At 43.7% G+C, this 25,711-nt stretch overlaps 1 protein-coding gene across 2 annotated transcripts; it reads right to left on the minus strand.

The window, feature by feature from the left end:
• Positions 1-1,403: 1,403 nt before the first annotated feature.
• On the minus strand, positions 1,404-19,021 carry ANP32B (acidic nuclear phosphoprotein 32 family member B). 2 transcript variants are annotated; one of them, XM_028712511.2, is made up of 7 exons: positions 18,710-19,021; positions 11,861-12,010; positions 5,935-6,057; positions 3,891-4,086; positions 3,297-3,412; positions 2,777-2,840; positions 1,404-2,023 (listed from the first exon to the last, which is right to left on the minus strand). In XM_028712511.2, exons 1-7 carry the CDS (start codon positions 18,761-18,763, stop codon positions 1,950-1,952), a joined length of 777 nt encoding a protein of 258 aa, XP_028568344.1. In that variant the 5' UTR covers positions 18,764-19,021; the 3' UTR covers positions 1,404-1,949. The 2 variants fall into 2 exon arrangements, with proteins under 2 accessions (XP_028568344.1, XP_028568343.1); XM_028712510.2 differs by having other exon boundaries at positions 3,297-3,415; positions 18,710-19,015.
• Between the last annotated feature and the right edge of the window lie 6,690 nt (positions 19,022-25,711).

Consider the following 25,711-nt stretch of genomic DNA (forward strand, 5'->3'; position numbering starts at 1 on the left):
TTATTTATTGTTGCTGTATCTATCACTACCAACAGCATATCAATATGAACATTAGTTCCAAAGAGACGTATTTCCCGATTTATTTTTGTCCCTTGGCCACCGGATCCCTTTCAACTCTTTGATATTGTTAATTTCAGAACAGAATGACGTGAAAGAGCCACATCCAATTGTGTCTGAGCACAAACAGAACAAAGATTTCTACTCCTCACACTCTTGCAGCCCCCCCCCAACCTGCTGTGGGGGGTTGGGGAACTCTCTGGGACACATTTGGAGAGGCTGGGGGAAATACAGGTGGATCCCAGCCATTTCCTGCATTTAATTCAATCTGAAATTGGAGGCAAGGTCATGTTAGAATGCCTCACTACATGAGAAGTAAAGCTCCAATTAACAGCTTTCAGCCTAGTCTGTTTAAAGGTCAAGTTCACTTTCATTATATGCATTTTGTATGGCTAGGTTGTAATTTTATACCTACTTACCTGAGAGTAAGCCCCACTGAACTCAGTGGAACTTCTGCGTAGAAATGTATAGGATTGAGCTGTAAGAGCTCATTTCCATGTTGCATATTCTGCAACCCTATATGCGTGTATACAGAGAAATAAGCCCCACTGAGATTAATGGGATTAATTTCCATGTAAGTGTGTACAGTACTGCATCATTAATCATGTACACAAATCACGTTATTTTGTAACGCAAGAGTGGCCAGGCCATACCACGTTTTTTTGTCCATGTAAAACATGCCAAGAAGTAAAAGATGGGGTGGCTTGCTGGTATATCCTTTACAATCTGAGCATATGTGAATCTTCTTTTAAAGATTTTGCACATGGGTATGGCCCTTTGTGGCCAAAAAATACCAAGATAAGAACCAATCCTATCTTTTTTCAAAATGTATTATTGTGGTTCAGGGATTTAGGGCAATATTATTTGCAAAGTGGGTGTAAAAGACCAACTTCAATCACTGCATTTAAGAATAAAGGGTGTCTTCTGCACTGGGTGTCTTCTACAGTTTACTACGAGCACACACAAAAAAATCACAAAATTTGGTATTGACTATGGAAATCAGCAACCTGAAAATCTTAGTTTTCATTTTTAAAAAGTCCATCCTTAATGGGCAATAAGGTAGGTTTTTAAATCTGTGGCTAAAATCCTTGTAAGGTCTGAAGATTTCTAGTGGTTATGGCTTCAATATCCCACGTAATTCATTGTTCATCTCCTTGACTAGCAGAAGCAGAATAAATTATGTAAACCAAGGAATTGACATGGGTCAAGGAATCTAGCTTCTGCTGGTACAATTTTTTAAAAAAAATTAATGCAGAGTATACACAACCCTGCCCATAATGTGGTTTTAGAGAAATGAGAAGGCCACAGAATTTCAGATTAAGTCTGAACATAACAACTTTGCAAGATTAGTTTACCAAATAACGTTTATTTCATTTCAAGTTCTTAAAAATACTTTTCTGTTGTTGCATAAAACATCCTAATGTAAAAAATATCCAACAGCTTAGAAAAAGAAAAGGAAGGCAGGGAAAGCGAAGCATGAAGAACAGTCCCCAAAACATTAGGACTCTATTTACAAAGCCTTTTTGCACAGAAAGTAAAAAAGGGACTACAGTCAGTGGGTAGTGTGTAGCCCCTGACAACCAGGACTGACCCATCACACTCGTTCTTCTTGCTATGGCAACAGTGGGAGATGAAGGCCTGGGAACCCCAAGGGGATAAGTGAAGGTGCTAGCCCAAGAGGGCTAGATCTGTAACCACCTGGAGGAGATCAGCTGCAGGGTATGTGGAATGTCACAGGAAAGGCCGACTCTTTGGCTCTTTGAGTGCTGCACCCGAGGGGGGAGGGGGCTTGTTTAGACAACTACAATGTGCCTCAAGTGCTCCTCAAGTCACAGATCATCCAAGGGGTGGCCCAAGCAATACTGAACAGTCCTTTGGGGACACAGAAGGCCTTAGTCATCTTCTTCATCCCCTTCGTCATCTGCTTCTCTTTTTCTCTTTTCACCTTTCCCACTTTCTTCTTCATCTGTACAATGACCAGAGGGGGGGGGAAACATTTCATCATCTGACAAAAGGGCAGCAGTACAACTGTATTATCCCATAAACTTATTCTGGACTCCAGCAAAGTCTCCAATTCTAGCATTTCAGTACAGTGGTGCCCCGCAAGACGAATGCCTCGCAGGACGAAAAACTCGCTAGACGAAAGGGTTTTCCCTTTTTTGAGTCGTTCCGCAAGACGAATTTCCCTATGGGCTTGCTTCGCAAGACGAAACATCTTGCGAGTTCTTGCGAGTTTGTTTCCTTTTTCTTAAAGCCGCTAATAGCCGCTAAGCCGCTAATAGCCGTGCTTCGCAAGACGAAAAAACCGCAAGACGAAGAGACTCGTGGAACGGATTAATTTCGTCTTGCGAGGCACCACTGTAGTTTAATAGCACAGTGGCTTACTCACTCACTTGAAGGAAGCTCAACAAGGACCAAGTACCTCCCACCTTTAAGGGTTTGGAGGCCACTGGTTGGCCACAGCCACCAAGGCTTGCACCCCAACAACCAAAGCAATAGGGGGAAAATCTAGAGCCGCACACCCTCACTGTCTTTACTTGCACTTCCCATCTAAAATGGAACGGCTTTACTTAGCACAATATTTTGGATGGGCTGGGCTAAGCATCTAAAATACTTTCTGTCGCCTTCTATCCTTGTCCTCTTCATCCCACTCGCATCCATATGCTGCCATCCTGGAGATTCATATAATTAAGGAATTGGTTTGAAACTTTGAGCATACCTTCCTCCTCCTCTTCTTCCTCATCCTCCTCCTCCTCTTCCCCATCACGTCCAAACTCTTCCTCCTGAAAAGATAAGCATGTTTGCAACTGAAAGAGTAGCACTTTTCCTCCCATTTGCATGATACCTCCTGGTATGGCACACTGGATGACATCAGCAGAGAAGCAGTGATGCATGCTGCTGTAGCCAAGTCTCTTTACTGTCACCTTGGCCGAAGCTTGCAACCAAGCAGCAGCCAGACAGTGTGCAACACGCAGAGGCAGACCACTGACAGAACATAAATTGGGTAATCCAGAACAGAAGGTTTTATTATTTCAGTTATTCTGGTAACGGGCAGCCCGCTCACTGTTCCAGCTGCCTTTGCCAGGTCATACCATAAGGACGCCGCTCAAACATCACTCAGCAATTTCACCTCCAAGCAAGCAGGCAGGCATATCCAGTTACTCTTTTTGCTACTTGGCAGATAAGCCTCTAAGGTTTCAACACAGAAAGCATAAAAGCAGGAAATACTTTTAACTAACCTCTCCGCTGATTTCGTCTTCTTCGTCTTCTCCTTCTTCTCCTTCTTCATCCTCATCTTCCTCATCAAACTCCTCCTCCTCACCATCTTCCTCCTCTTCTTCATCTTCTTCCTCACCTTCTGAGAAAGAAATGGTTTCTATAACTTTCCTTATAGTTAACCTACATTTTTCTAAAAGTTAGAAAAGTCTGTAACTATCTTAACATACCTATTGTATTGTTTAAACTTTGTACTGTATGGTGGCTAAACACTGCAGTGATCAACAAATTTAATAATAATCATAATTAGGAGACTAACAAATAACAAGAATACACGAACAAACAGAATTCCCAACTCCATAAGTGGGTATACTCAATACACACTTGCAATGTGACTTAAGGGAAGTCTTAAGAGGTGGCTATAGCATTTTTTGTCTGAGTTATGGTGCCAGCACATTTCAGAAGGATATGAGTATATAATGTGCCATCTTAACTCAGCACCAGTCCTTCTGCAATTAAAATTCTAGACGAAAATGAGCCAAGTGCAATTTTTAGATTGGAGACAATAACTAGGAATTGGACATTCTCCACCCAAAAGTAACAATGCCTGTCCTCACCTTCTTCACCTTCCTCGTCTTCCTCATCAACGCCATCTACTTCACAATCTGAGTCAGAGGCTTCTTTATCTTCCTGATCATATCCATCCAGGTAGGTGAGCTGAGGAAGGAGCTTGAAGACACTCTCTCGGTAGTCATTTAAGTTTGTTACCTCGCAGTTGAACAGGTCAAGGCTCTTCAGAGAGTCCAATTTTTTCTAAAATTGTAAACAAGTCAAGTTATTATTGCATGGACAAGAAGCAACCACTGGATAATTGGGGGGACAGGGACGGTATGTTTGTCAAGGCTCTGCCTAAAACTTGGTAACATGCAAGTTGATTTTCAGGTGTTTCATCCTAATACTTTTGTGAGGAAAATACCGAACAACTAGCTGAAGCAGTTATCTAGTTATCTTCGAAATGGGGGGATATTTTGGCCTAATCACATTGGATCTTACATGGGTGGAATCAACTCTTTCCTTGTTTGGTACACTATTTTGAACTCCACCTGCAGTATGGGTTTAATCTTGATCTACTTTATAAAAAACTTGTAAAGATACACAGTAACTGAGGAATATATGTGAAGCACTTTGAGCATTTTAAAGCTCTATATAATGTTATTAAGTATCATTATTACACTCTACATCTACAAGTTCCTCTCCGTGCAATGAACCAGAAACTCAGATGACTGGAAATTCACCTGGAGACAATTGTAACTCATGAATCACCTCATAAAAGGTGCTCCTTCGAAAAATTAATTCAAACAAAAATAAACCTCAGGGTTGTGGGTTCAAGCCCCATGTTGAGTGAAAGATTCTTGCATTGCAAGGGGTTAGACTAGATGATCACCGCAGTCCCTTCAAACTCTACAGTTCTATGAGTCTACCTAAGAAACAGTCTTTTAAAAAATCAGTAAATAAATTGGTAAAACTTTTTGGACTTCCTTCATATAAAATAAACAATGTATCAGCAACAACATCTGCCACCTGCATGCTAAAGCAGTACAGTCTAAGGTAAGTATTGCTGCTTGATTCTAGACACCATATAAACTGCCTTTAAATATTCCATTTTTGCATGGAGAAATTAAGAGGCTTGCCTGAGTTATGATATCATTAGCAAACAGGTACTAAGCAGCAAAATGAATCTACTATCTGGAATAAAAGCAAATCCACTTCAAATTTGACTTGATACTACTAACATAATTTATAGATTAATACAACTTCCTTGACTAGTGATTTTAGGAAATCCTTGAAGAAACAAGGTACAACAAACAGAATATGAGTTTTTGTCATAATTTCCATTCAATATGTTCCATGTTTGACAACAATGAAGTTATGCTGCACAACAGGCAACACACGATTCCTATTTTAACTCATTCTGCCAAACAGGATAAATGGCAAGTGGATTTGTAGCAACTGAGTTTAGAATTCTTGACTGCACAGCATCATGGCTGAAGTATGGAATTAAATGTTCTGATAACATGCGTTTTTATAGACAAATCAGATATAAAATCAGAATCTGCCAGACACAGAAAGGGGAGTCTAATTTGACTGAAACCAATAAACTAAAAAGGTTAACATGAAAACATATTCATTACTAAAAGTAATGGGATATGGGCTTAAGATATAAATGCTAACTTGGCTTCTGCCTATGTAGCTGATGTAGATTTGAATCTGGAAAATGCACACACATTGAAATGTTCATTTGGCCTCTGCTGACCTTGCTAGATACATCTTTTGAAGCAGATGGGGAAGCATATCCCCATCCAGGGGCTTACTTGTTGCTCATTACTAAAGCTGGATTAGGGTCAGTATGTTTGGGGCCAATATGTTTGAGAACTAGAGCATCAGCTATGAAATGTCATAAGTGGTATATTTGCTTGCTTCAGGTGTCTTGATTTGGTCATACATTTACTTAGTGCCCACAAAAATGCACTAAGCAAGGCATCCTATGTTGGTATCAAACTGTAGACTGCCTTTTTGGGGAAAAGGCCCTCTTTTGAATGATAATCTCTGCATTTAAACCCCAGAGAGGCATAAGATTTTTTTAACCCATTAAGAACATACCAATGGCTCCAAGGTACTGATATCCTTCAGCTTGTTTCCACTGAGGTTTAGATGTGTGAGGTTTGGAAGTTTTTCTGCTAATACATCAAGACCTCCAGAAATTCGGTTGTCACTGAGTTCAAGCTGCAACAGGAACCACAAAAGGCAAAATAGTGAACATATCAGCAACAGTGCAGTTAGTTAAAAGCAAAACATTCACAAGGCTGAGATTCAAATAATATTTATCCAGATCAATACTTAAATTTATGCTTGCCTGCACGCCCCCACAAAAAGCATTCATAAAAATATATGGCAATAGAAGGTAGAAATTTGTGCTCACTGAGTTGCAGTGCAATGCTGTAATAAATATTCCCAATTACACCATGTTAGCTTACATCAGGAAGAGGTTGCTACATCACTGCATGCAGTGGGAAACCTCCCCTTGCCCCAAGGGCCGAATTTCCTTGGGGGGGGGTGCAGGGAGGAAATTGTTGCATATCCAAAGAGGGTGAGGCCAAAGCATATATATGTATTTTCCCTCATTCAGTTTGACTTCAAGATCTCTTCCTGCATGACCTGTTCACTGTGGGATGGGGAGGGGGCATGGTTTGGAAGGAGCAAACTTGGGGGGCCAGTTTACGAGGCCTAGTGGAGTATAAATTCCCCATGTCTGTCCTAATGGCTCCAGTCTTTCACAGAATGAAACATATACATTCAGCTATGGGTATAATATACATTACCAATCTGAACTGGTTTTCTACCAGTTTAGCTGTCATTGTTTCCAGTGAATCCCAGGAACTGAACTTTGATGAGGTGCTAGAAATTCTTTGTTAGAAGTTCCTTTGCCTTTCAAGGACTTCAGTTCCCAAGGCTGACTGTGAAGCGGGAAGGATTATGAACACAGTTTTACCTGTGCAATCCTATGCAAGTCCTATTAAGTTCAATCATAATTACTCCCAGGTAAGTGTGCACATAGCATTCTAGGCTAAGTCTGTAGAGTAAATGGGCCCTATGTTTTTCCAAGGCTAACAAAATTGCTGACCTAGGTTTTTGATGATTACACCTAACACAAATACAGCTCTGTTGCTCAGCCATTTTCTTAAGAGAAGCCTCATGGTCAAACATGGTTACATAACAGCCTCTTCTTTTTTAAAAAATCACTTTGCTCCAAAACATACATCAGATGAAAAAGCCTGAACATACTGAAATGCTGAAATAAATGAAAGTTATTGGAGTTGGTGCAGTAAAATACATTCTATACAATTATTCTGTTCCTCCTGCAAATAAATAAAAGGCACCAACAATGTAATTATATGCATATCTACTGGGATGTAAGACCCATGGTTCAATGGGTCTTACTCATTACTATGTGTTTAGGATGGCAGCTAAATGTTTAGGTTGCTATAGCATGGTATTATTTATTTATAAAAGTACTTATATACCACCACTTCATAAAATACTAGTGGTGTACACAGTATACGCAATAAAAAAAAACATTTTAAAAGTAGGGGAATATTAAAATGACTGGCTGATTTAAAAAAAATACCATTCAATAGTTGCATATGCCTGTCTATATAAATAGATGTCTTCAAGAGACACTTGAAAATGAAAAGCAAGAATGCCTGCCAAATCTCTGCTTGAAGAATGTTTCACAGCATGGGACCAGAAACTCTAAATACCTGACTTCTAGTGGAGGGAAATAAAGCCTCTGCAACACAGGGGACAACGAGCAGCACCACTTGCCATGTAATTTGGCATTTAAGCTCCAATCCTATACCCACTTTCCTGAGATTAAGTCCAATGGCTCTTAAATTTATCTTAATCCTCAGTCATCATTGAAATCAATAGGATTTACAGCTCCTTAACTTTTAGCTGGACCATACCCACAGTATTGATATGTTGTCATGAGAGAATCTGAACAAGGTGCTATTTCAGCGGGCAACAAGATTGCTGAATTAATGTAAAGCTGAATTAGGGAACTACCAAAACGAACAATCCTTGTACAGTACTTACTGTATTTTTTGCTCTATAAGACTCACTTTTCCCCTCCTAAAAAGTAAGGGGAAATGTGTGTGCGTCTTATGGAGCGAATGCAGGCTGCGCAGCTATCCCAGAAGCCAGAACAGCAAGAGGGATCGCTGCTTTCACTGCGCAGCGATCCCTCTTGCTGTTCTGGCTTCTGAGATTCAGAATATTTTTTTTTCTTGTTTTCCTCCTCCAAAAACTAGGTGCGTCTTCTGGTCTGGTGCGTCTTATAGAGCGAAAAATACGGTAATTCCATGAGGTCAATGAACTTGCCTTTGCCAAATCAGCGTTTCTACAGTTGACCACCTGGGGGGCACTAAGTTTGAAATCGAAGTGTACAATTTAGTTTTGGGGTGTCAAGATTTAAGATGATGGCCAACCATGCTAATTTTTTAAATTCGCATTTTAACTTTATATGCGGTAGCCATTTAGCACTATCAGTCTTGCACATATACACACAGACAACTTCCTTAACAAAATATTTTACTTGTGAAGCAACTGTGAAAGGCCCTATTCTCATTCTTTCTACTCTACGTGTATTTTAGTTAGCATGCCCATTTCGCTTGCATGTAAGCTCCAACAAGCAAGCAAAAAATGTTGGCTTCCCTAGCAGCACATTCCTGAACTGGAATCCTGGTCTAGACTGAGATTATCGTCTCCCATCTTGACATTTTTCTTTTAAAAAAACAGAGAGGATCCCAATTCAGCTACATTCCTTTATCAAAATGTTCGTTGTTCAATACCTCTCATTCTAAATATGCTCTATCCACAGGAGCAACTAATACGTGTGTGTGTGTGTGTGTGTGTGTGTGTGTGTGTGTGTGTTCCACACCACATACCATACCAAGAAAATGTAGTGTTTCCTTGCAAGAAATATATTTGCGTATAGGTTTAATATACACTATTTCCCCTGCTTATTAGAGGTAGGTTGGTAGAAAAATTAGTTAAGTGTGTAAGAGGGATGTTGAGTAGCAGTCATGAAGAAGAAGAAGAAGAGTTTGGATTTGATAACCAGCCTTTCACTCCCTTTAAGGAGTCTCAAAGCGGCTCACATTCTCCTTTCCCTTCCTCCCCCACAACACTCTATGAGGTGAGTGGGGCTGAAAGACTTCAGAGAAGTGTGACTAGCCCAAGGTCACCCAGCAGCTGCATGTGGAGGAGCGGGGAAGCGAACCCGGTTCACCAGATTACGAGTCTACCACTCTTAACCACTACACCACACTGGCTCTCATGGAAGTGAAATCATCATGGCAACAAGAAGCCAACTACTACTTACTTTACCCACATTTCAAATCCCCCCATACAATGTATTTTATGTATTTTTTAAATCCCAGGTCAGCTGGGATCCAGAGATGTCTTGCATGAGCAAAAAAGCACTTCTACTTGGCAAGGGAAGCTCACCAAATTCCTCCTGGTTCCCATCCTGCTACTACTGTCCAGTGGCCCCTCCCAGCGTATCCCAGATAGTCCTTGGACTCTCAGGAGTAGCTTTTCAGGGGCACAGGGAGCAAGAAAGCCAGAAAAACACCGTTGTGAGTTTGGAGCGCCACTCAATTTTCTCTGGATCCAACCCATTGAGCTTTGTGCTTGTATGGAATCCTTATAAAGGAAGTTCTGATTATAGTTAAGGTTCTTGGGTGCAACGGGCTAACTTCAACATTTAATGGGATGGCTTCAGAAATCTTTGAAAATCTGACAATTAGACATATAATCTGGAAGCTATGTATTTCAGAGCTAGCTAAAATCTTAGTTTCACCCAAATTACAGTGGTACCTCGCAAGACAAATGCCTCGCAAGACGAAAAACGCGCAAGACGAAAGGGTTTTCCGTTTTTTGAGTCGTTCCGCAAGACAAATTTCCCTATGGGCTTGCTTCACAAGACGAAACGTCTTGCGAGTTTGTTTCCTTTTTCTTAAAGCCGCTAAGCCGTTAATAGCCGCTAAGCCGTTAATAGCTGTTAATAGCCGCTAATAGCCGTGCTTCGCAAGACGAAAAAAACCGCAAGACGAAGAGACTCGCGGAACGGAACGGATTAATTTCGTCTTGCGAGGCACCACTGTACCTAAGAGATGAGGACTGAATAAAATTTAGGAGGGTAGGTGGAAATGATACAAATAAAACAAGCAGGTACAAGTACCCAATGCAGATTTAAGTGGACTTTGATCTTTATTGTGTATCAATCCATTATCTGATAAAAGAACCTAATGTACAACTTGCACCACCAACATAATATGGGAATGCTTGTGAAAGAAGCCTGCCCTCAGATCTCAGCCATTTATAAGCACGTCCTTAAATTGTTTCTTATGCTGACTATGCTTTACATGCAAATACTCTAGTTTCAGGAGCAGAATTTGGTACCAAAAACCTACCTACCACTTTCCTGCTCCAAATCACTCTCCCCTTTGCAGAGTTCCACACACATATTAGCATCTCCAAATAAGTATTTTCAGCTCTGCTGAAGGGTGAGCTATTTGGATAAATATTGGGCAGGGAAAGAACTAAGGACCAAATTCTATGCTACAGATACCTCTCCTGAAACTGAACTCTTCTAATGGAAAAACGGGTATCAAGGTTTTGCTACAGACAACACTAAGTTCTAAAACTGATTTGATTTGTTCTCCCTTCTAAACTTACTCTACCTTTTGTGACACACTTCTGTGGTAACAGTTTTCAGTGCCTTCATTCCCCACTTAACATTTAAACATATAAGTGTATGCTGTTGAATTATGTCATAAAATATTTAGACTTATTATCATAAAAAGTAATTTTCAGATAAGACTTGGAACCACATTGTGTATTTTACTGATTTTCTCCCTAATCAAAATATCTCAGTGCACGTACTTTTGGAAAAATGTTTTGAGATATTTATAGAGCACATAAAATGAATATGTCATATTTACGTTAAGAAACTAATAGAAGTCAAACATGCTAGATCAAATCCCAATTGCTTTGGGAGACTGGAAAAAATTATGGAAAGTCCACATCACTATTCCCAAACAACCCCTTTTCATAACATTCCTCTACAAAATTACAATGCAAAGTAATTAATAGTGGAGTAGCCAAGAAGCTTGGAAGGACAAGACAAAATTAAAGCCTTTCCCCATTTCTGCTATTTCAATGAGCTACAATATGCTATCCTTCACACCTCTGGCTCCTAACCATGATGCAGTATATAGTTCTGCTCCTCTGACTTACAGGTTCCATTGCAACAAGTAGTTTGCAGGCAACTCATCCTGCCACAGCTCTGGGTCTTTTTTTGCCGGGTGTGTGTGTGTGTGTGCGTGTGTGCGCGCGGTGAGGTGAGGTGAGGAAGGGAAGGGAAGGGAAGGGAAGAAGTGCCATCAAATACAAATATTTGATACCCACAGCAACACTGTGACCCATGAGTACCACAACTTGCCCAACCACACCTCCATAGACAGCCACCATTCTGAAAGGCAGATTGCAATTGCAATGTGCTTTTGCCACTGAACTCTCCAAATCTTAATCAAGATCCACAACACCAGCAACAGGTACAGTAACAATTTCTGCTTCATCTCTTCCTCTTTGCTATCTTCCTCCAAAATGATTTTAAAAATGTGTTTGGATCCACTTCATTCATTTTTCCAGTACTGCTCTCATTAGGACTCATTTTGCAATCTGCTCCTTTCCCCCTCCCTGCCCAATTATGTATTTGTCTAGACTGAGCCCCAAAACAAGAGTTGGGTCTAGAAAAACACCCAAGACAAAGGACCGTGACCGAAAGAGGTATGTGTCAGTGGCACAGGATCTCAGCATATATCTAAATCTATGATTACATTTTAGAAAGCAAAGGAGGAAAACAGCCATTTGATTTGTAGCCATATTAAGATCATTTATGGAAATGGGAATTAGCAACACTGTGCAGCTATGAAAACCCAATCATCTCCCACCCAGGTCTTACCTTTTTCAACTTTGGGAGTTTAGGGAGATTCAAGACAGATGTCAGTCCAACGTTTATTAAACTAAGAAACTCCAAGTTGATAAACTCTCCTGACAGCCCCTCAATTTTGCCTTCATTTGATCTGCAGTTGTCAAGAACAAGCTCTTGGACCTAAAGCAACAAACAAATAAGTACAATTTATTTAAAAACAACAGCAAGTAACAATGCACAGAACTGCATCTGATAAAAATATCCCACATGTACATAGAGAGAAGTCTGCTGCTATGCAATTGTTTTGATTTACAAACTACGTAAACCTAACCATTTGTTACAAGTTAACAATTCATCAGTTGCAAAACCCCATGTAACTGTGATTAAACATCACTTTCTATCCCTGCCTACTAGAACCCACTCCAAATTAAAAGAACTTTCATTTCTTCCAAATGACACCTAAGCATTGGAGGGTTTACAGAATTTAAAGGAAGCCACCACAAGCAATGTACTTTGAACCACTCTGAAAATGTTGTCGGCATAGAATTCTCTACACCACTGACTATGTTTTGCAGAGCTTATCTTACGCTGCAAGAATAGCATTACAGGACTGACTCAAAAGTATAGAAAATTTCAATGCAGACATGTTTCAAGAATACCTCAATCCAATTCACTTGCTGGTGGATACCATAAGCTTTTCCCCAAATTAAGTGCAATGCAATGGGGTATCTTCAGGGTGGGGGCGTCGTCACAATACAAAGGGAGTAATCAGATACTGCTGAGAAAAAAACACTAACGCGCCAGGGAGAAGAGCTACAAAGGGATAATAGTGCCACTGTGCTACATGTAAAGCATCACAATGCAAAGGAAAAAAAGATAACAGCAAAAAATAGGCAGAAGGTTTCATTTCTAAGTATGCTATCACACCAGGTTTGTGTGCCTCTCTGAAAAGCTAAATAGTATTTATTGTTACATATTATCAATAGCACTTTTAAAAACTGCACAGGGGTGAGAACCCTGTGGCCCTCCAAGTATTGCTGGGCTACTAATCCCATCACATATGACCGATGGAGCTGATGGAAGTTTTAAGTCTAACATCCCTGCCCAAACAACTTACAATCTAAACCAGAACTTTTCATGTTGGTGACACACTTTTTAGACATGTACCATTTTGTGACATAGTAATTTAGTTTTCTTAGCAAACCGGAGGTTAACCCCTTTCCAGCCCCTGGGGGAGCACAGGGAGGTTTCACGCGACACACCCACACACTGCAGCCAACACACTAACATGCTGCAACACACAATTTGGAAAGCTCTGCTCTAAATGTTAACACAGCAAGAGACAAAGGGTGGGAAGAGTAACAGCCAGCTATCATATATCAATCATGTGAGAGGATCTTCTGCATCTGAAGTCTATGCAAAGTACAGGGTTTGTATTTTCAAACCTCAAGGGTTTCAGTACAATAGTCAAAGACCTAAATAGAATATCTGCATGAAACCAACCCATAGAGACTTCTCATTATGAAAACTGCCTTAACTTCATTGTGATAAAAATATATGAAAAGCAAAAATTAAGATAACTGTTGGCGTGAAATGTAAGTAGCTCTAGGAATCTCAGTTTTAGATTTCATATTGATACAGTTAAAATACACTGTAATTCAGGCAGATGAATGCCCCCATTCTAGCCTAGCAGAGGATTTGACCAGAAGCAGGACATACACCACTAACTACAGTCTCCAATCATTCACTACATGTGGAAAGTGAGCAAACATGCCCAAAACTAGAGGGTGTGCTGGGGAGTTTATCTGCTCGTGGCAGACCTGGTCCCACCCAAAAGGAGAGGCCGAGGGGTAGAGGCAAGACATATTTTTAAGGGCTGTCTGGTATCAGAGCAGAATACATGCATCAAGACAGATAATTTTACAAACATAAGAATTCAAGCCATAAAAAATAATGCATATAAATGTTAGCTTGCTATTCTTACCACTATCATAATGCAAGTAAGTCATGACTTCCTTTCAATATAATTTCAAAATTAGCAGCACTTTTATCATGATCTGTTGTAACAGATAGCAAAGAGCAGTTTATCTTAAATTCCTTTTTCCAGCTGAAGAATTTTAATGAATCTAAAACAAGTTCCTCTTCTTGTTTGACAGTTTCACAAGCCTGATCAAGCAGTGGATCCAGTGCTAATTATTTACCTTAATATGACTGTATCAAATGCATACCAGCTCATCACAAACTGTTAAAGTCATTTACGAGATTTCGCATCAGATACTCATGATTGCTTTCCTAAAAAGTGTTGTTTTTTTTTAAGTTTATGGATAACATGGCATGTATTTTACCACAAAGGAAAAAGCCCTGATATACGCCAGCAGGAAGAGAGTGGTTTGCCCTTTACTAATGACCCTCAATAAACACATATTAATTTGAACTTTGTACTCAACGTCTACCAAAAATATATTCAGCTATATATGTGACAATTTTATATGAGCAGTCACTTGTAAAGAATTTTAAATGTTGGTCTATTTCTCCAGTTTATAAATAATTAAAAGAGCAACACCAGCATAGTAATACAGTGGCACCTTGGTTTTCAAACGTAATCTGTTCTGGAAGACTGTTCCAACTTCCGAAATGTTTGAAAACCGAGGATCAATGGGTGGTCGGCAAAATCCATTGAAGGAATGGAGGAACGCGCCTTGGAAGCAATTACTTCTGGGTTTTCGGCATTCGGCTTCCGAATCATTCAGCTCCTGAGGCGCTCAAAAAACGAGGTTCCACTGTAGCAATACAGATCGTTCTCTTTCCATTGTGAGGAATATCTTACTTTTTGAAGTTCCAATAAAGTTATTTATGCAGCTTGAAGGACTTTCTATTTATTTCTTCTCAAATCCCTTTGGAATAATTCCATCATCTTAGCCAAGGTGGCGGAACTAGTTAGCCTTCTCTCCACTTCTCCCTCCGCTTCCAGACTGCCGTTACAATCACACTGATGTAACTTTCACCAAATATATTCTTCTAATACTATCTCTCTTTACAGTAGGGATAGAAACCTCTGGCCCCCCAGGTGCTGAGGGCCTCCAACTCCCACTATCCCATGCCAGGTATGGCTAAAAGTCAAAGAAGGGCCACAGGTTCCCCACTCCTGCTTTAGTGAGTATTAAATGGACTCTAAACAGGGCTGCTGTTTGTGTGTTTGGAAAATACATCTGGTGCAGAAGAGGTCAACTGACCAGTATGTTGATGAGGGAACACATAATATCAGTGTCCAATATCTATGTTGTTTCCTAGCTATTCCTAAGCATCTAATTAGACACCTGAACAATCAGGTGCATGAAGATCTTGTAGTTCGAACTTTTACGGAAAAAATCCTTCCTCAATCAGTGCATCTATTCAACTGTTTTTAACCTTTCCTGGCTGATGCGCAACATCTAATGCAGGGGTCAGGAAACTTTTTCAGCAGAGGGCTGGTCCACTGTCCCTCAGATCTTGTGGGGGGCCGGACTATATTTTGGAGAGAGAAAATATGAAGGAATTCCTATGCCCCACAAATAACCCAGAGATGCATTTTAAATAAAATCACACATTCTACTCGTGTAAAAACACGCTGGTTCCCAGACTGTGTGCAAGCCGGATTTAGAAGGCGATTGGGGTGGATCCAGCCCCCGGGCCTTAGTTTGCCTATCTATGATCTAATAACTGGACTGAGTTATTGGCAAAATATTGTTGGCACTACAAGATTAAGGCATTCCCAGGTGTCAGTTTCTGTAACAATAATGCTATACATCAGAAAGTGCAACAGGAAGTATCCATTGGCACTAAAACCATGATGATTCAGATCATCAACCACCTTGTAAAATTAAGTGTTCCAATTACTACCTGCTGAACTTGTGTACTTGCATGAATATTAATGTGCATGCAAAACTCTCCTGTGACAAACTGCAACAGTTAATAGAGAATGGAGGCCAAAATAAACCAAGGGGTCCTTCACTGGCAAATCTTTTCACAGTTCAAAACAGAGCATGTCATTAAGAACTTCACAGGGGGCACAGCAGCGTCTCATCAACATTCAGCTATGCAGAGTCCATACATAACAGACACTCAAGAAGTGACTCATGCAGCTTCACAGATCTAAGGACAAGCAAACATGCAAAACTGTAGAATTATAGAGTTGGAAGGTATCCCAAGGGTCATCTGGTCCAACCCCCTGCAATGAAGGAATCTTAACTAGATCGTACATGACAGATGGCCACCCATGTTAAATTACTGTTCACCAGGAAGGAGACAACTGCTTTCAAATGGCCTTGATGTGTGCCTAACTATAGAGTAACAAGCAATGGTTAAATTGTGCAGTATCTGCCAAGAAGCACCCTCCTGTTTTACAGCTCTGCTGGTTCCAACTACTTGTTTTTTTCAAAGTTATAGCTTTCAAAGATCACCTTTTGTGAAATCCACTTATTTGGCCATGCCCACCCTCTACACGGGACGCAGGTGGCGCTGTGGGTAAAAGCCTCAGCGCCTAGGGCTTGCCGATCGAAAGGTCGGCGGTTCGAATCCCCGTGGCGGGGTGCGCTCCCGTTGCTCGGTCCCAGCGCCTGCCAACCTAGCAGTTCGAAAGCACCCCCAGGTGCAAGTAGATAAATAGGGACCGCTTACTGGCGGGAAGGTAAACGGCGTTTCCGTGTGCTGCGCTGGCTCGCCAGATGCAGCTTTGTCATGCTGGCCACGTGACCCGGAAGTGTCTCCGGACAGCGCTGGCCCCCGGCCTCTTAAGTGAGATGGGCGCACAACCCTAGAGTCTGTCAAGACTGGCCCGTACGGGCAGGGGTACCTTTACCTTTACCCTCTACACAGAAGATGCAGTACAGTCCTACTTCATTATTTTCTTAGGCACTGTATACATTTATGATGCTTTAAATATGCACAGGCTGTGATCATGGCAAATGGAGCATCCTCCTACACAGCAAGGATAAGCCAAAAAACAAAAACAAAAACCCCTTCCTTCCAACTGCAGAGGTGGATGGCGATCGCCCCAGTACCATCATTGCGGTCCCTGACCCATCCCTGGCTCCCAAGACTGGAAGGAAAACAAGGAAAGAGCTGGAAGCACACTCTTTGCCTCTCTTTCCCACAGGAGACAGAGGTGAATAGACAGAGAGGTTGGTGCTTGGCAATGAGGCTCAGAGTCCCTCTGCAGCTGCTGCTGGGGAGAGAGACACTGGAATCTCTTTTCAGAGCACTGGCTGAAGCTGGAACACTCCCATTCTGCCTTTCCCACAGGGAAGGTTGGGGGAGATTCCTTTGGTAATTCTTCTGGAGGTGCTTACCTCCCTTCCAGCTGGCAGGTGAGAAGAGCCCAGCAGCCATAGGAAGGCCAGTAAAAAATTGTAGACCTCCCCACCACCCATAAAAAGGTAAATAAATATGACAAGAAGAAATCTACTTTTTCTGGTCTTTCTCCTAGGCCTTTAGTGTGACCCCAGAACCACAGAAATAAAGAAAATCCAGGTTTCCTTGGCATGAACTCTGCTACACCAAGCTTGCTTCCCCCTTTTAAATCCTTCTTGCAAGAGAGGGAATATTAGCATACAGAGAGCCATAACTCTGCAAGGTGGAAAACCTTGATTTACCACCAAAGAACGTGTGGTTGTGCCATTACAGTACCATAACGAACAAATGTCTGCCATTCCAACCATAGTAATAATAATAATTTTATTATTTACACTCTGCCCATCTGGCTGGGTTACCCCATACCGCAAAGGGCTTTCCAACGAGACAGGCACACACTTAGTACGTTCCCCAGGCACCATCCCTCTTACGTGGGGTGCAGGTGTGCTTTATAGGTGCTAGAAAAGGTGCTGCTCCTCCAGTTTCCAAGCGGTCACCGCATCCCCTATCACCCCTTTAAAATCCATTCCGTTTTATTCTTCGCCTCGAAAGATTTTCGAATGTGCTTCTTTTGTTGGTTTCGAAGGCTTTTAAAACCCGGAACGCGAGATATAACTCTTTTTTAAACTAAAAACACTCCTGCTTCAAATCAGCGGCCCCCGAAGAAGCGCTTCCCTTTGGATTGGTGGAGCCTTTAAGGTTATTATTACAGTATTATTCTTATTTGTAAGAGGAAAGTGCGGTGCTGCCGCGGGGGGAGGGAAGGGAAGGGAAGCAAGTTTTTGGCGGGAAGATGAGCGGCGGCTCCCACGAAGGGAGGCGGAAAAAGGAGAGCGCGCGCGCGCGCTCCCTCGCTACCCCCCCCCCGTCGCCCGTTTAAAGGGGGAAGGCGTGGGGGTGGGGGAGGGCGGGAGAGCGAACGAGCGAGCGACAAGGCCTCAGCGCGCGCGCGCGCACGTGAGCGCCAAAAGAAGCGAACGCGGGGGAGCGCGCTCACTCGATCGCTCGGCCTTCCGTTTTTTGTTTTATATGCAGCTGTTGCCCGTTTAAGAGGGACGCTGTGGGGGGGTGGGAGAAGTGGCGCGCGCCAAAACGCGCGCCCACTGGCTAAGAAGAAGACGGACGCGGCGGGGCCGTCGCGCGCACGCGAGAGCGAGGCACCAACCGCCTCTCCGCAGGCAGCCCACGCTCCCTTCCCTCACACGGACGCAGCGGCGGAACAACATGGCGGCCGCGCGGAGCGCTTCTCCTCAGCCAGGCGCCCGCCCGCCCCCCACACAGACACGCGCCCGCTTCTGCTCTTCCCGCCTCCCTCAGGCCGAGCGACCTCCGCTCTCTCTCTCTCTCCCTTTTATCCGCCATTCCCCTCACCTCACACCCGAACCGAGCTCCCCTCCCCCCCCCCCCGAACCGGTTGCTCCCTCTCTTTCCCCCCACCCCAGGAAAGTGGGTGGTTTCGGTGGTGATCGCCGGCTTCCCGCCCATGCTTACATCCGGCGGAGTCCTGTTCCGCAGCTCCAAGTGGATCCGCTTCTTCATGTCCATGGCGGCGGCGGCTGCGACGGCGTCGTAAGTGGGAGGAAATGAGAGCGGGACGGGCCTCGGCGCGGGGCTCCGAGTTAACTCGCCGAAGGGCAGCGGCGGCCGAGCAGGAGTCGTCGTCGTCGTAGGCAGCAGCAACAAGGCAAGGCTTGGAGCGCTGGGCGCCGTCGTCGCGACTGCAGTTAAACTGGCGGCGGGGCCCTGAGCTGGGCTGGGCTGAGCCGGAGCAGAATCAACGGACGGGCTTGGCCGCCAGGGGGCGCGCCGGGGAAGAGACTCCCCGGAACTCCGTCGTCATAGCCACACCCCGCCCGGACGGAGGCGCGCTCCCGCCTCTGCGCCTGGAGCGCGGGAGGCCGGCGCGCTCCTGCTGCCGAAAGTTGCTTCCCACCCTTTTAGGTCGACACGAGCGGCCCTCCCCCCCCCCCGCCCCCCATTCCCAGAACAGCCGATCGTCTGGCCCAATGTAAAGTATTACTTGATCCAGGCCTGCAAAAACTTAAGTTGCTTCTGCGATGTTTGCGGTCCCGGGGAGAAAGCAGAAGCATGGCTTCCTTCCCCTCCCATTGCCGGCTAAAAGCAGCATATCGATATTTTTTATAAATACCTACACGATTATGTTTCCACCCCGCAACCATGCATATAACAATTCACTTACATTGAACATCATTTGGCATTTTGTTGCTCGTTTACCCACCTTTTAGGGATCCTTCTGGAGCCTGTTTGGGTTTTTACTATCCTGAGTAGTCTGGTATCATCTGCTTTGCCCACTGATTTCAGTGAACTTTGGGACACAGTATGGCAGCTGTAAAACCCCTGATTGGGATTCGGGCTACAGTGTTGGTGAAGGATACTTTAACGTTTTGCTGTTGCCATACTCCCAGTTCAGATCACCCCATGTTTGCATCTTGGAAGAAGCTTTTGTTTCTGCTAATGGTAGCTTCCAATGAAAATAGCTACTGGGCCTCTAATCCAGGATTAAAGCTCCCTCCCCCCAATTGTACTGACTTGGATCAGAACCCGCCGCCCTCCAATAGCTCTTAAGAAAAGTGTAGCATTACTAATGTCACATCTGTTTTGGCCCATAAAGGGTAAAGGGGCCCCTGACCATTCGGTCCAGTTGTGACCGACTCTGGGGTTGCAGCGCTCATCTCGCTTTATTGGCCGAGGGAGCTGGCGTACAGCTTCCAGGCCCAACCTTATTCAAATTCAAAAAATCTGTGATAATATCTCCTGGCATTTTCTTAAAGTTGCTGAAGGATGAGTGGGGAAAAAGAAACTGGATCAGGACCTTTTCCCTTATTGCCCAGTCTAAAATACCTCCCTAAGATACTACTCTTGCTGGGGAAAATACATGGGTAAATAGCTTGGAAATTGGGGGGGGGGGGGGGAGAGGTGCACTGGTGAAAAAATGTTAAGCTTCTGTCCATTTGCCATGGCTCTGATCTACCCTTTAGGGGAGAAAGGAAGGTTGAGATCTGATGACAAATATCCTATGTGTGAATCTGCATAGGATTGAGTGCACAGCAGGAGAGTTAAAGTGTAAAAAAACCCAACCTAATACCTGTAGGCTAGGAAGCTTTTCTGAAAGGATTTAAATTATTAGGAGGAGGTACCTGAAAGATAAAGAATAGGAAGCTATTGTAGATTGAAGGAGCTCCATTGTAAAAGGTGTAAAAGGCACAATGGTTTGCATGAAAAGGTAACAAAAGGCTGAAAGCAGAGGAGTTTGCATGCAAAAGAAAGAAATATGGATAAAGCAATCACAACTGATACAGTAGTGATGGCTCTTGCTTCATGGAGAAATTATCACCCACAGCTTCCAGCCAAGTAGTTTTTTGATGCTATAGCCTTTCACATTAGGAGTTAACAAAATGTTACGGATCACCTGAAGGGCTGGCCCTACCATGGGGAATCTGCCTCAGGCTGCAGATGCCATGGGCAAAGAGCAGGAGGGAGCATTTGGAGAACTATGGTGTGTGTACCATGCCTGCCCTAAGCTATCTGCCACTGTGTGCACTGTCTCCATTTTCTGTGTTGAAGTAAAATTCAGCAGTCTGACTAGTCAGCTTTTGTTCATGGAATGGGGAGAGACATTAGCTTATCCTTCACTTCTTGCAAAGGCCAGCCTGATCACCTGTAAGGCCGTTAAAGATTGTTGCAGGATGTTTCAAAAAGTGTAACATTCTACACGCATACAGAACCCCACTTTAGTGTTTCAAAACAACAAGGAACTGTTTCTCCCAGATCAATAATGGTCCGTTGCCCAGCTCCACCATGGCCGCCTTCCTCCCTTGGGAACTAGCTCATTTATCATCACAATGGTTCTGTCTTCCTTGTGGCAACAACTAGGGATGGGTATGCTGCCCTTGGCACCTCCATTTCTGTGTGCTGCTTCTGGGGCTGGGTTTTCTGGAGCAGCTGAGCCATTCACGAATGGAGAAATATTCTCAATAAAAATGGGGAACCTCTGGCCCTACAGAAGTTGTTGGACTCCATCTCCCATCAGCTGTGATCATTGGCTATCCTTACTGGAACTGGAGTCCAAGAGGGCCTCTCCAAACTAAGTGAATGAGCGGCAAAATGGCAAATTAAATCCATTGTGAACAAATGTAAAATGAAGCATGTTAGCACAAGACATCTTCATTTCATGGGTTCTAAGCTGGTGGTGACTGACCAGGAGTGAGATCTTGGGGACAACTCTGACAACAGGATGCTAGACCAGATGAGCCAGTGGCCTGATCCAGCAGATTCTTCATATGTTCTTAACTAACAGAGGGCCACTGGTTCCCCTTTCCTGCTTTGGTGTTCTATGCATGCATGCTTATTGAAGGATGTGCCCTCTGGCCACATGACACAGGCCTTTGGTCCCAGTGGGGTTTTGGGTACAGTGTTAACTGCTGTCCTCCTAAGAACGTGAGATGAGTGCTGCTGGATTAAAGGTCTGTGTAGCCCAGCGTGTTTCTCACACAGTCAACTAGTTGCATCCACAAGCAGGAGATGAAGACAATAGTCTTCCTGTTGTTGCTCCCCAGATATTTGGTAGGCAGCTTAATCCTTTATTTTTTCATTTGTGTTCACAGAGTTTAAAGCAGGGGGTACTTCTAGCTGTGAACAGAAGCAGGGTCAGCTCAATATCAGAGTGGTGTGTGTGTGTTTATTTTAAATAGATTAGGGCTCCTGTGATTTAAAAGTCAAATCGAAGAAGGGTTTGTGTGCTTTGGCAAGTGCAGCTTGTCATGCACGAGTTGAAACCCAAACCAAACGCAGCACCGGCTGAAATTCTAGTTTTGCACACCTACCAAAGGTGGTGCAGGTGTCTGTCCTCCCTTGCCTTGAATTCAAAACCACTGGGACCGATACTCACTGTCCTGCTCTCAAACATTGCTCTTACCTGCATTCTTATTTTGCGTCTCCTCACCCTACCAGAGGAGCCTTGACTTCCCTGCTGTGAAGGAGAAAGTTAGAGATGAAATAGAAAGATAAATTAGAGGTCAGCAACCCGGTCTCCCAAGTGTTGACTGGCGTTTTTGGAGGAAGGGGGACTCCTTAGAAGGTCTGTTGCCAGCAGTAATTCTGCAAATAATATAAACTAGTCCATGACACACTCTGCAGTTCACAAGACCTTCCCTTACATTAGTGAGAGGGTTATTGCTCTTGTCCTTTATCTGCACACCCTGCTGGTTTCTTTCACCCCTCCTCACTGGTCCTTTTACATTCACTTCTTCCTCCAATAGCAGCTTTCTTCTCTTACTCCCTTCCTTTGTATTCCCAGTTCAACTAAATAATATTAACATATATTAAACTTTTATTTTACTGTACTGCACTAATATCCTTCAGCATCTCTATCCCTTTCCCCTCAGAGGCCTGCCTGCCTGCCTTCCCTGGATCTTCTCTGTCTCCCTGCCACCTTTACTCAGCATGCAAGGAGTTGCTGGTGCTGGCATTAACCCAGCCAAAAGGCATGACAAGCAAGGAAGGAGGCAGTGGGCAGGCCTAAGGCCCACAGATGGGTCCTGCCTACCTTAGCCCCCGGTTTGAGAAACCTTGCTCTATCACAGTACACCTGTTTCACCAGCAGGGGATGCTCATGCTACAGAATGATATGGCACAGTATTCTGTTTAATGAAGGGGAAATAGCCAAGGCTGTTACAAGGATTTCTCTAGGTAGGTCTGCTGTTACTGATGTTGTAAGGAAGAAATAGCATGTACTGGAAGGTGGCAGAGAAAGGGAGCTGTGCCATCCAATAGTTGAGCTCTCAAAATATCAAAAAATACACAATTTGTCTACTACATCATTAAACAATAAGGGCAGCAGTATTAAAAAGCTTAAAAAAAAAAAATATCCCAGCAACTGTCCACCAATAGCCAGGGTGAAGGGGGAATTTGATGCTTCTTTTGGGGGAGAATTTCATAAATGGAGCTGAATAACAGAAAAATATCCTATCTTGGGTCGCTGCCCACCTGATCTACATAGAAAAAAGCTTCCTCTGTTAAGAGTTGCATTTTCTATGTTCACCAAAGGCACAACCTAATGGAGTTAAGCAGACTGGGTTCTATTTTACAGCAATGAGAGATACTTGAGCACGTGCAGAGTTTAAGAACTAAAAATCTGATCATTTGTCAGGACGAAACAGGGCTTTATTTCACCCAGGTCAAAGACCCAGTTTGGCACACAGGCTGGAAGCCTCAGTGACGCCCCTCTGGAGGCTTCACCCGGGGCAAAAAACCCAGCTACCCCCCCCCCCAGCTACGGCCATGCCCTTCCCCTCCCTGCCAGTTCTTCCCTGCCAGTATTGCCCTGCAAGCAGCTTTTAGGGTCCAACCACAAAGCTCAACTCCCACCTGGTTTGGGAACTGCGAGTGACTGGAGTGGGGTTGTGAATAGGGTTCAGTGATAATTTCTGTCACTTTGTAGCAGGCAAAGTGCCCTTTTTTTGTTCCATAGGCTGGAAGGGGGGAAAGTTATCTAGTTTGACCTGTCATCTTTGGCTATTTTGCTGAGTCACGGTCATAATGTATTATCAGTCTTCAGCAGACTGTAATGAGAATTTGGTCACTCTTGCTCTGAGTGCTTCCAGATGTGTCAGGCAGGCCTTCATGTGAATATGAATAGCGACTGACACTTTTAATGGTGCTTCAAATGAATTGTACATCCTAAGTTCCTAGGATGAACAACTGAACTTTCGACTCTCCTGTGCAGGAGAGCCCTAGGCTATCACTCTTTTGTGAGAGGGGTTTAAGTACATACTGGGAAATGTAGGTTTGTAGATTACAGTGCTCTGTGGGGTGTATGGGGTTTTAGGGGAGGGGTAGTAGCTCTGGTGGGGGACACGCCATGCTCCTTCTGGGGTAGTTTGTCCACCTTTGGTCCCCACCCTACACTCAGCTTTCACCTGTGGCTCCTAGAAGCTATCAGGATGTGATAGCAGCCACACCCCATGAATGGCTTCGACTGGCTAAACCAGGTGAGGGTAGCCAATGGGTCTCAAACCCTCGGTCAGTTAGGGATTTCCCCTGCATGCGAAGACAGGTTCCGGCAGATTGAGTGAATGAGACTAATAATGAGTCCAATAGCCAAGAAGGCAGTTTCTGCATATGCCATAGATGTAGAGGGAAGTGGTGGGCAGATGGGGCTTGCCAGCCTGGGAGAAGGAAAAAACTGATCCTAAACCTCCACTGTCTTCTGGGATATTTTCAGGAGAAAAAAGATTAAGGAGTAACCCCTACACCAATCCCAAGTGGAGTCCCTAAGATGGTTGGATGGCACCTTGTACTACTGGCAATTCCTACAGCCAAGCTGGTGCCAAACGTATTGCTCTGCTTTCCTTAGAACCACATCAGTGAGGGCAAGAGGAGGGTCTTGTTGCCTGGGCAGCCGCTCAGTCTTGCACCCCAGGGAGCTCACTTTGGTGCTGCTAACACAGTGGTTTGACTTCACCCCTGCAGACACACTCCATTGTGTCTTGAGACCTTCTGTCCCTAAATGTGGAAAATACACTTTTGTCCTGGTGTCCAGCTTCTCTTTCTGGCCTCTCCTCACCCACTCTCCTCAGTCACCTACCAGATCATGCCCCTCCCCAGTCTTGCTTGCCTGGATGAAGGCTAGAGAGAGATGTTCAAGCGTGTGCAGAAACTAGCCTACTGTACGAAGGTAAAATGTACATTCATTGCCCCCTACTTCTGTTCCTGGCCCCACTGTGGCTAGCATGTGGGCTAGCAGAAGGCATTGCAGGGTGAAAAAGGTCCTCCACCCACCACATAACAAATCCACATTAAAAAAGAATAAGGAGGTTTGGCAAGTGATGGGGAAATGTATTGAAAAGTGTGGGATGAACAAAAGAACAGGAAGACGTATAAACCACCCCACAATCAAATCAGGATAAAAGCAGGCTAGATGCTCGTCATATAAACACCCCCGCAAACAAATGGGAATGAATGTTCACTTAAAAATGATATAATCTAACAACACTGTAAGCATTGTGCAAGCAAATCATAATAAATGCTCCGTATTTAGGTTGTTTGGGGGAGCCTACAGAGAGGGAGAGTTTGCGTCTGGTGCCATAATGGGCTGTTTGGGATTCCTTTTTAATTTTTGCAAGCTTCCACTGTGAATGCTGTGCCTTCCTTCTGCATATCAGAGAAAGCAGGAGATGTACAGAACTCCCTTTGCAGCTGCCCCATCTACCACTGTGACTTGTAAAGTCTGCCCCACCTTTGCAGAAGAGCAGAATAATCTGTCTTGAGCACAAGGGAGGTGCCCAAGGGACGGGGGTGTGGTGGGGGAGAAGTCGAAATACTGATGTAGAAGGACCTTTGAAAGGTAGCTGCAAACATTTTCATTTTTAAAAAATGACCGAAAATTTGTGAATTGGGGAATGTCAGTATGGTGCCATTGCACATACTTTTAGTCTGATGTGGCCCATTCATGTTTCAGATCTTTTTGTAACA

The sequence above is a fragment of the Podarcis muralis genome, chromosome 17, assembly GCF_964188315.1.
Source record: "Podarcis muralis chromosome 17, rPodMur119.hap1.1, whole genome shotgun sequence".
Taxonomy (NCBI): domain Eukaryota; kingdom Metazoa; phylum Chordata; class Lepidosauria; order Squamata; family Lacertidae; genus Podarcis; species Podarcis muralis.

Bases quoted from the DNA above. Each gene is read 5' to 3' on its own strand.
- ANP32B (XM_028712510.2), bottom strand. From the start codon at position 18,763: ATGGACATGAAGAAGCGGATCCACTTGGAGCTGCGGAACAGGACTCCG. The intron at 2,841-3,296 runs GTTAGTTAAAAG...TTATCTTTTCAG, and splicing joins AAGACGAAATCAGCGGAGAG to GAGGAAGAGTTTGGACGTGA. The intron at 2,024-2,776 runs GTATGCTCAAAG...GTCATTGTACAG, and splicing joins GGAAGAAGAGGAGGAGGAAG to ATGAAGAAGAAAGTGGGAAA.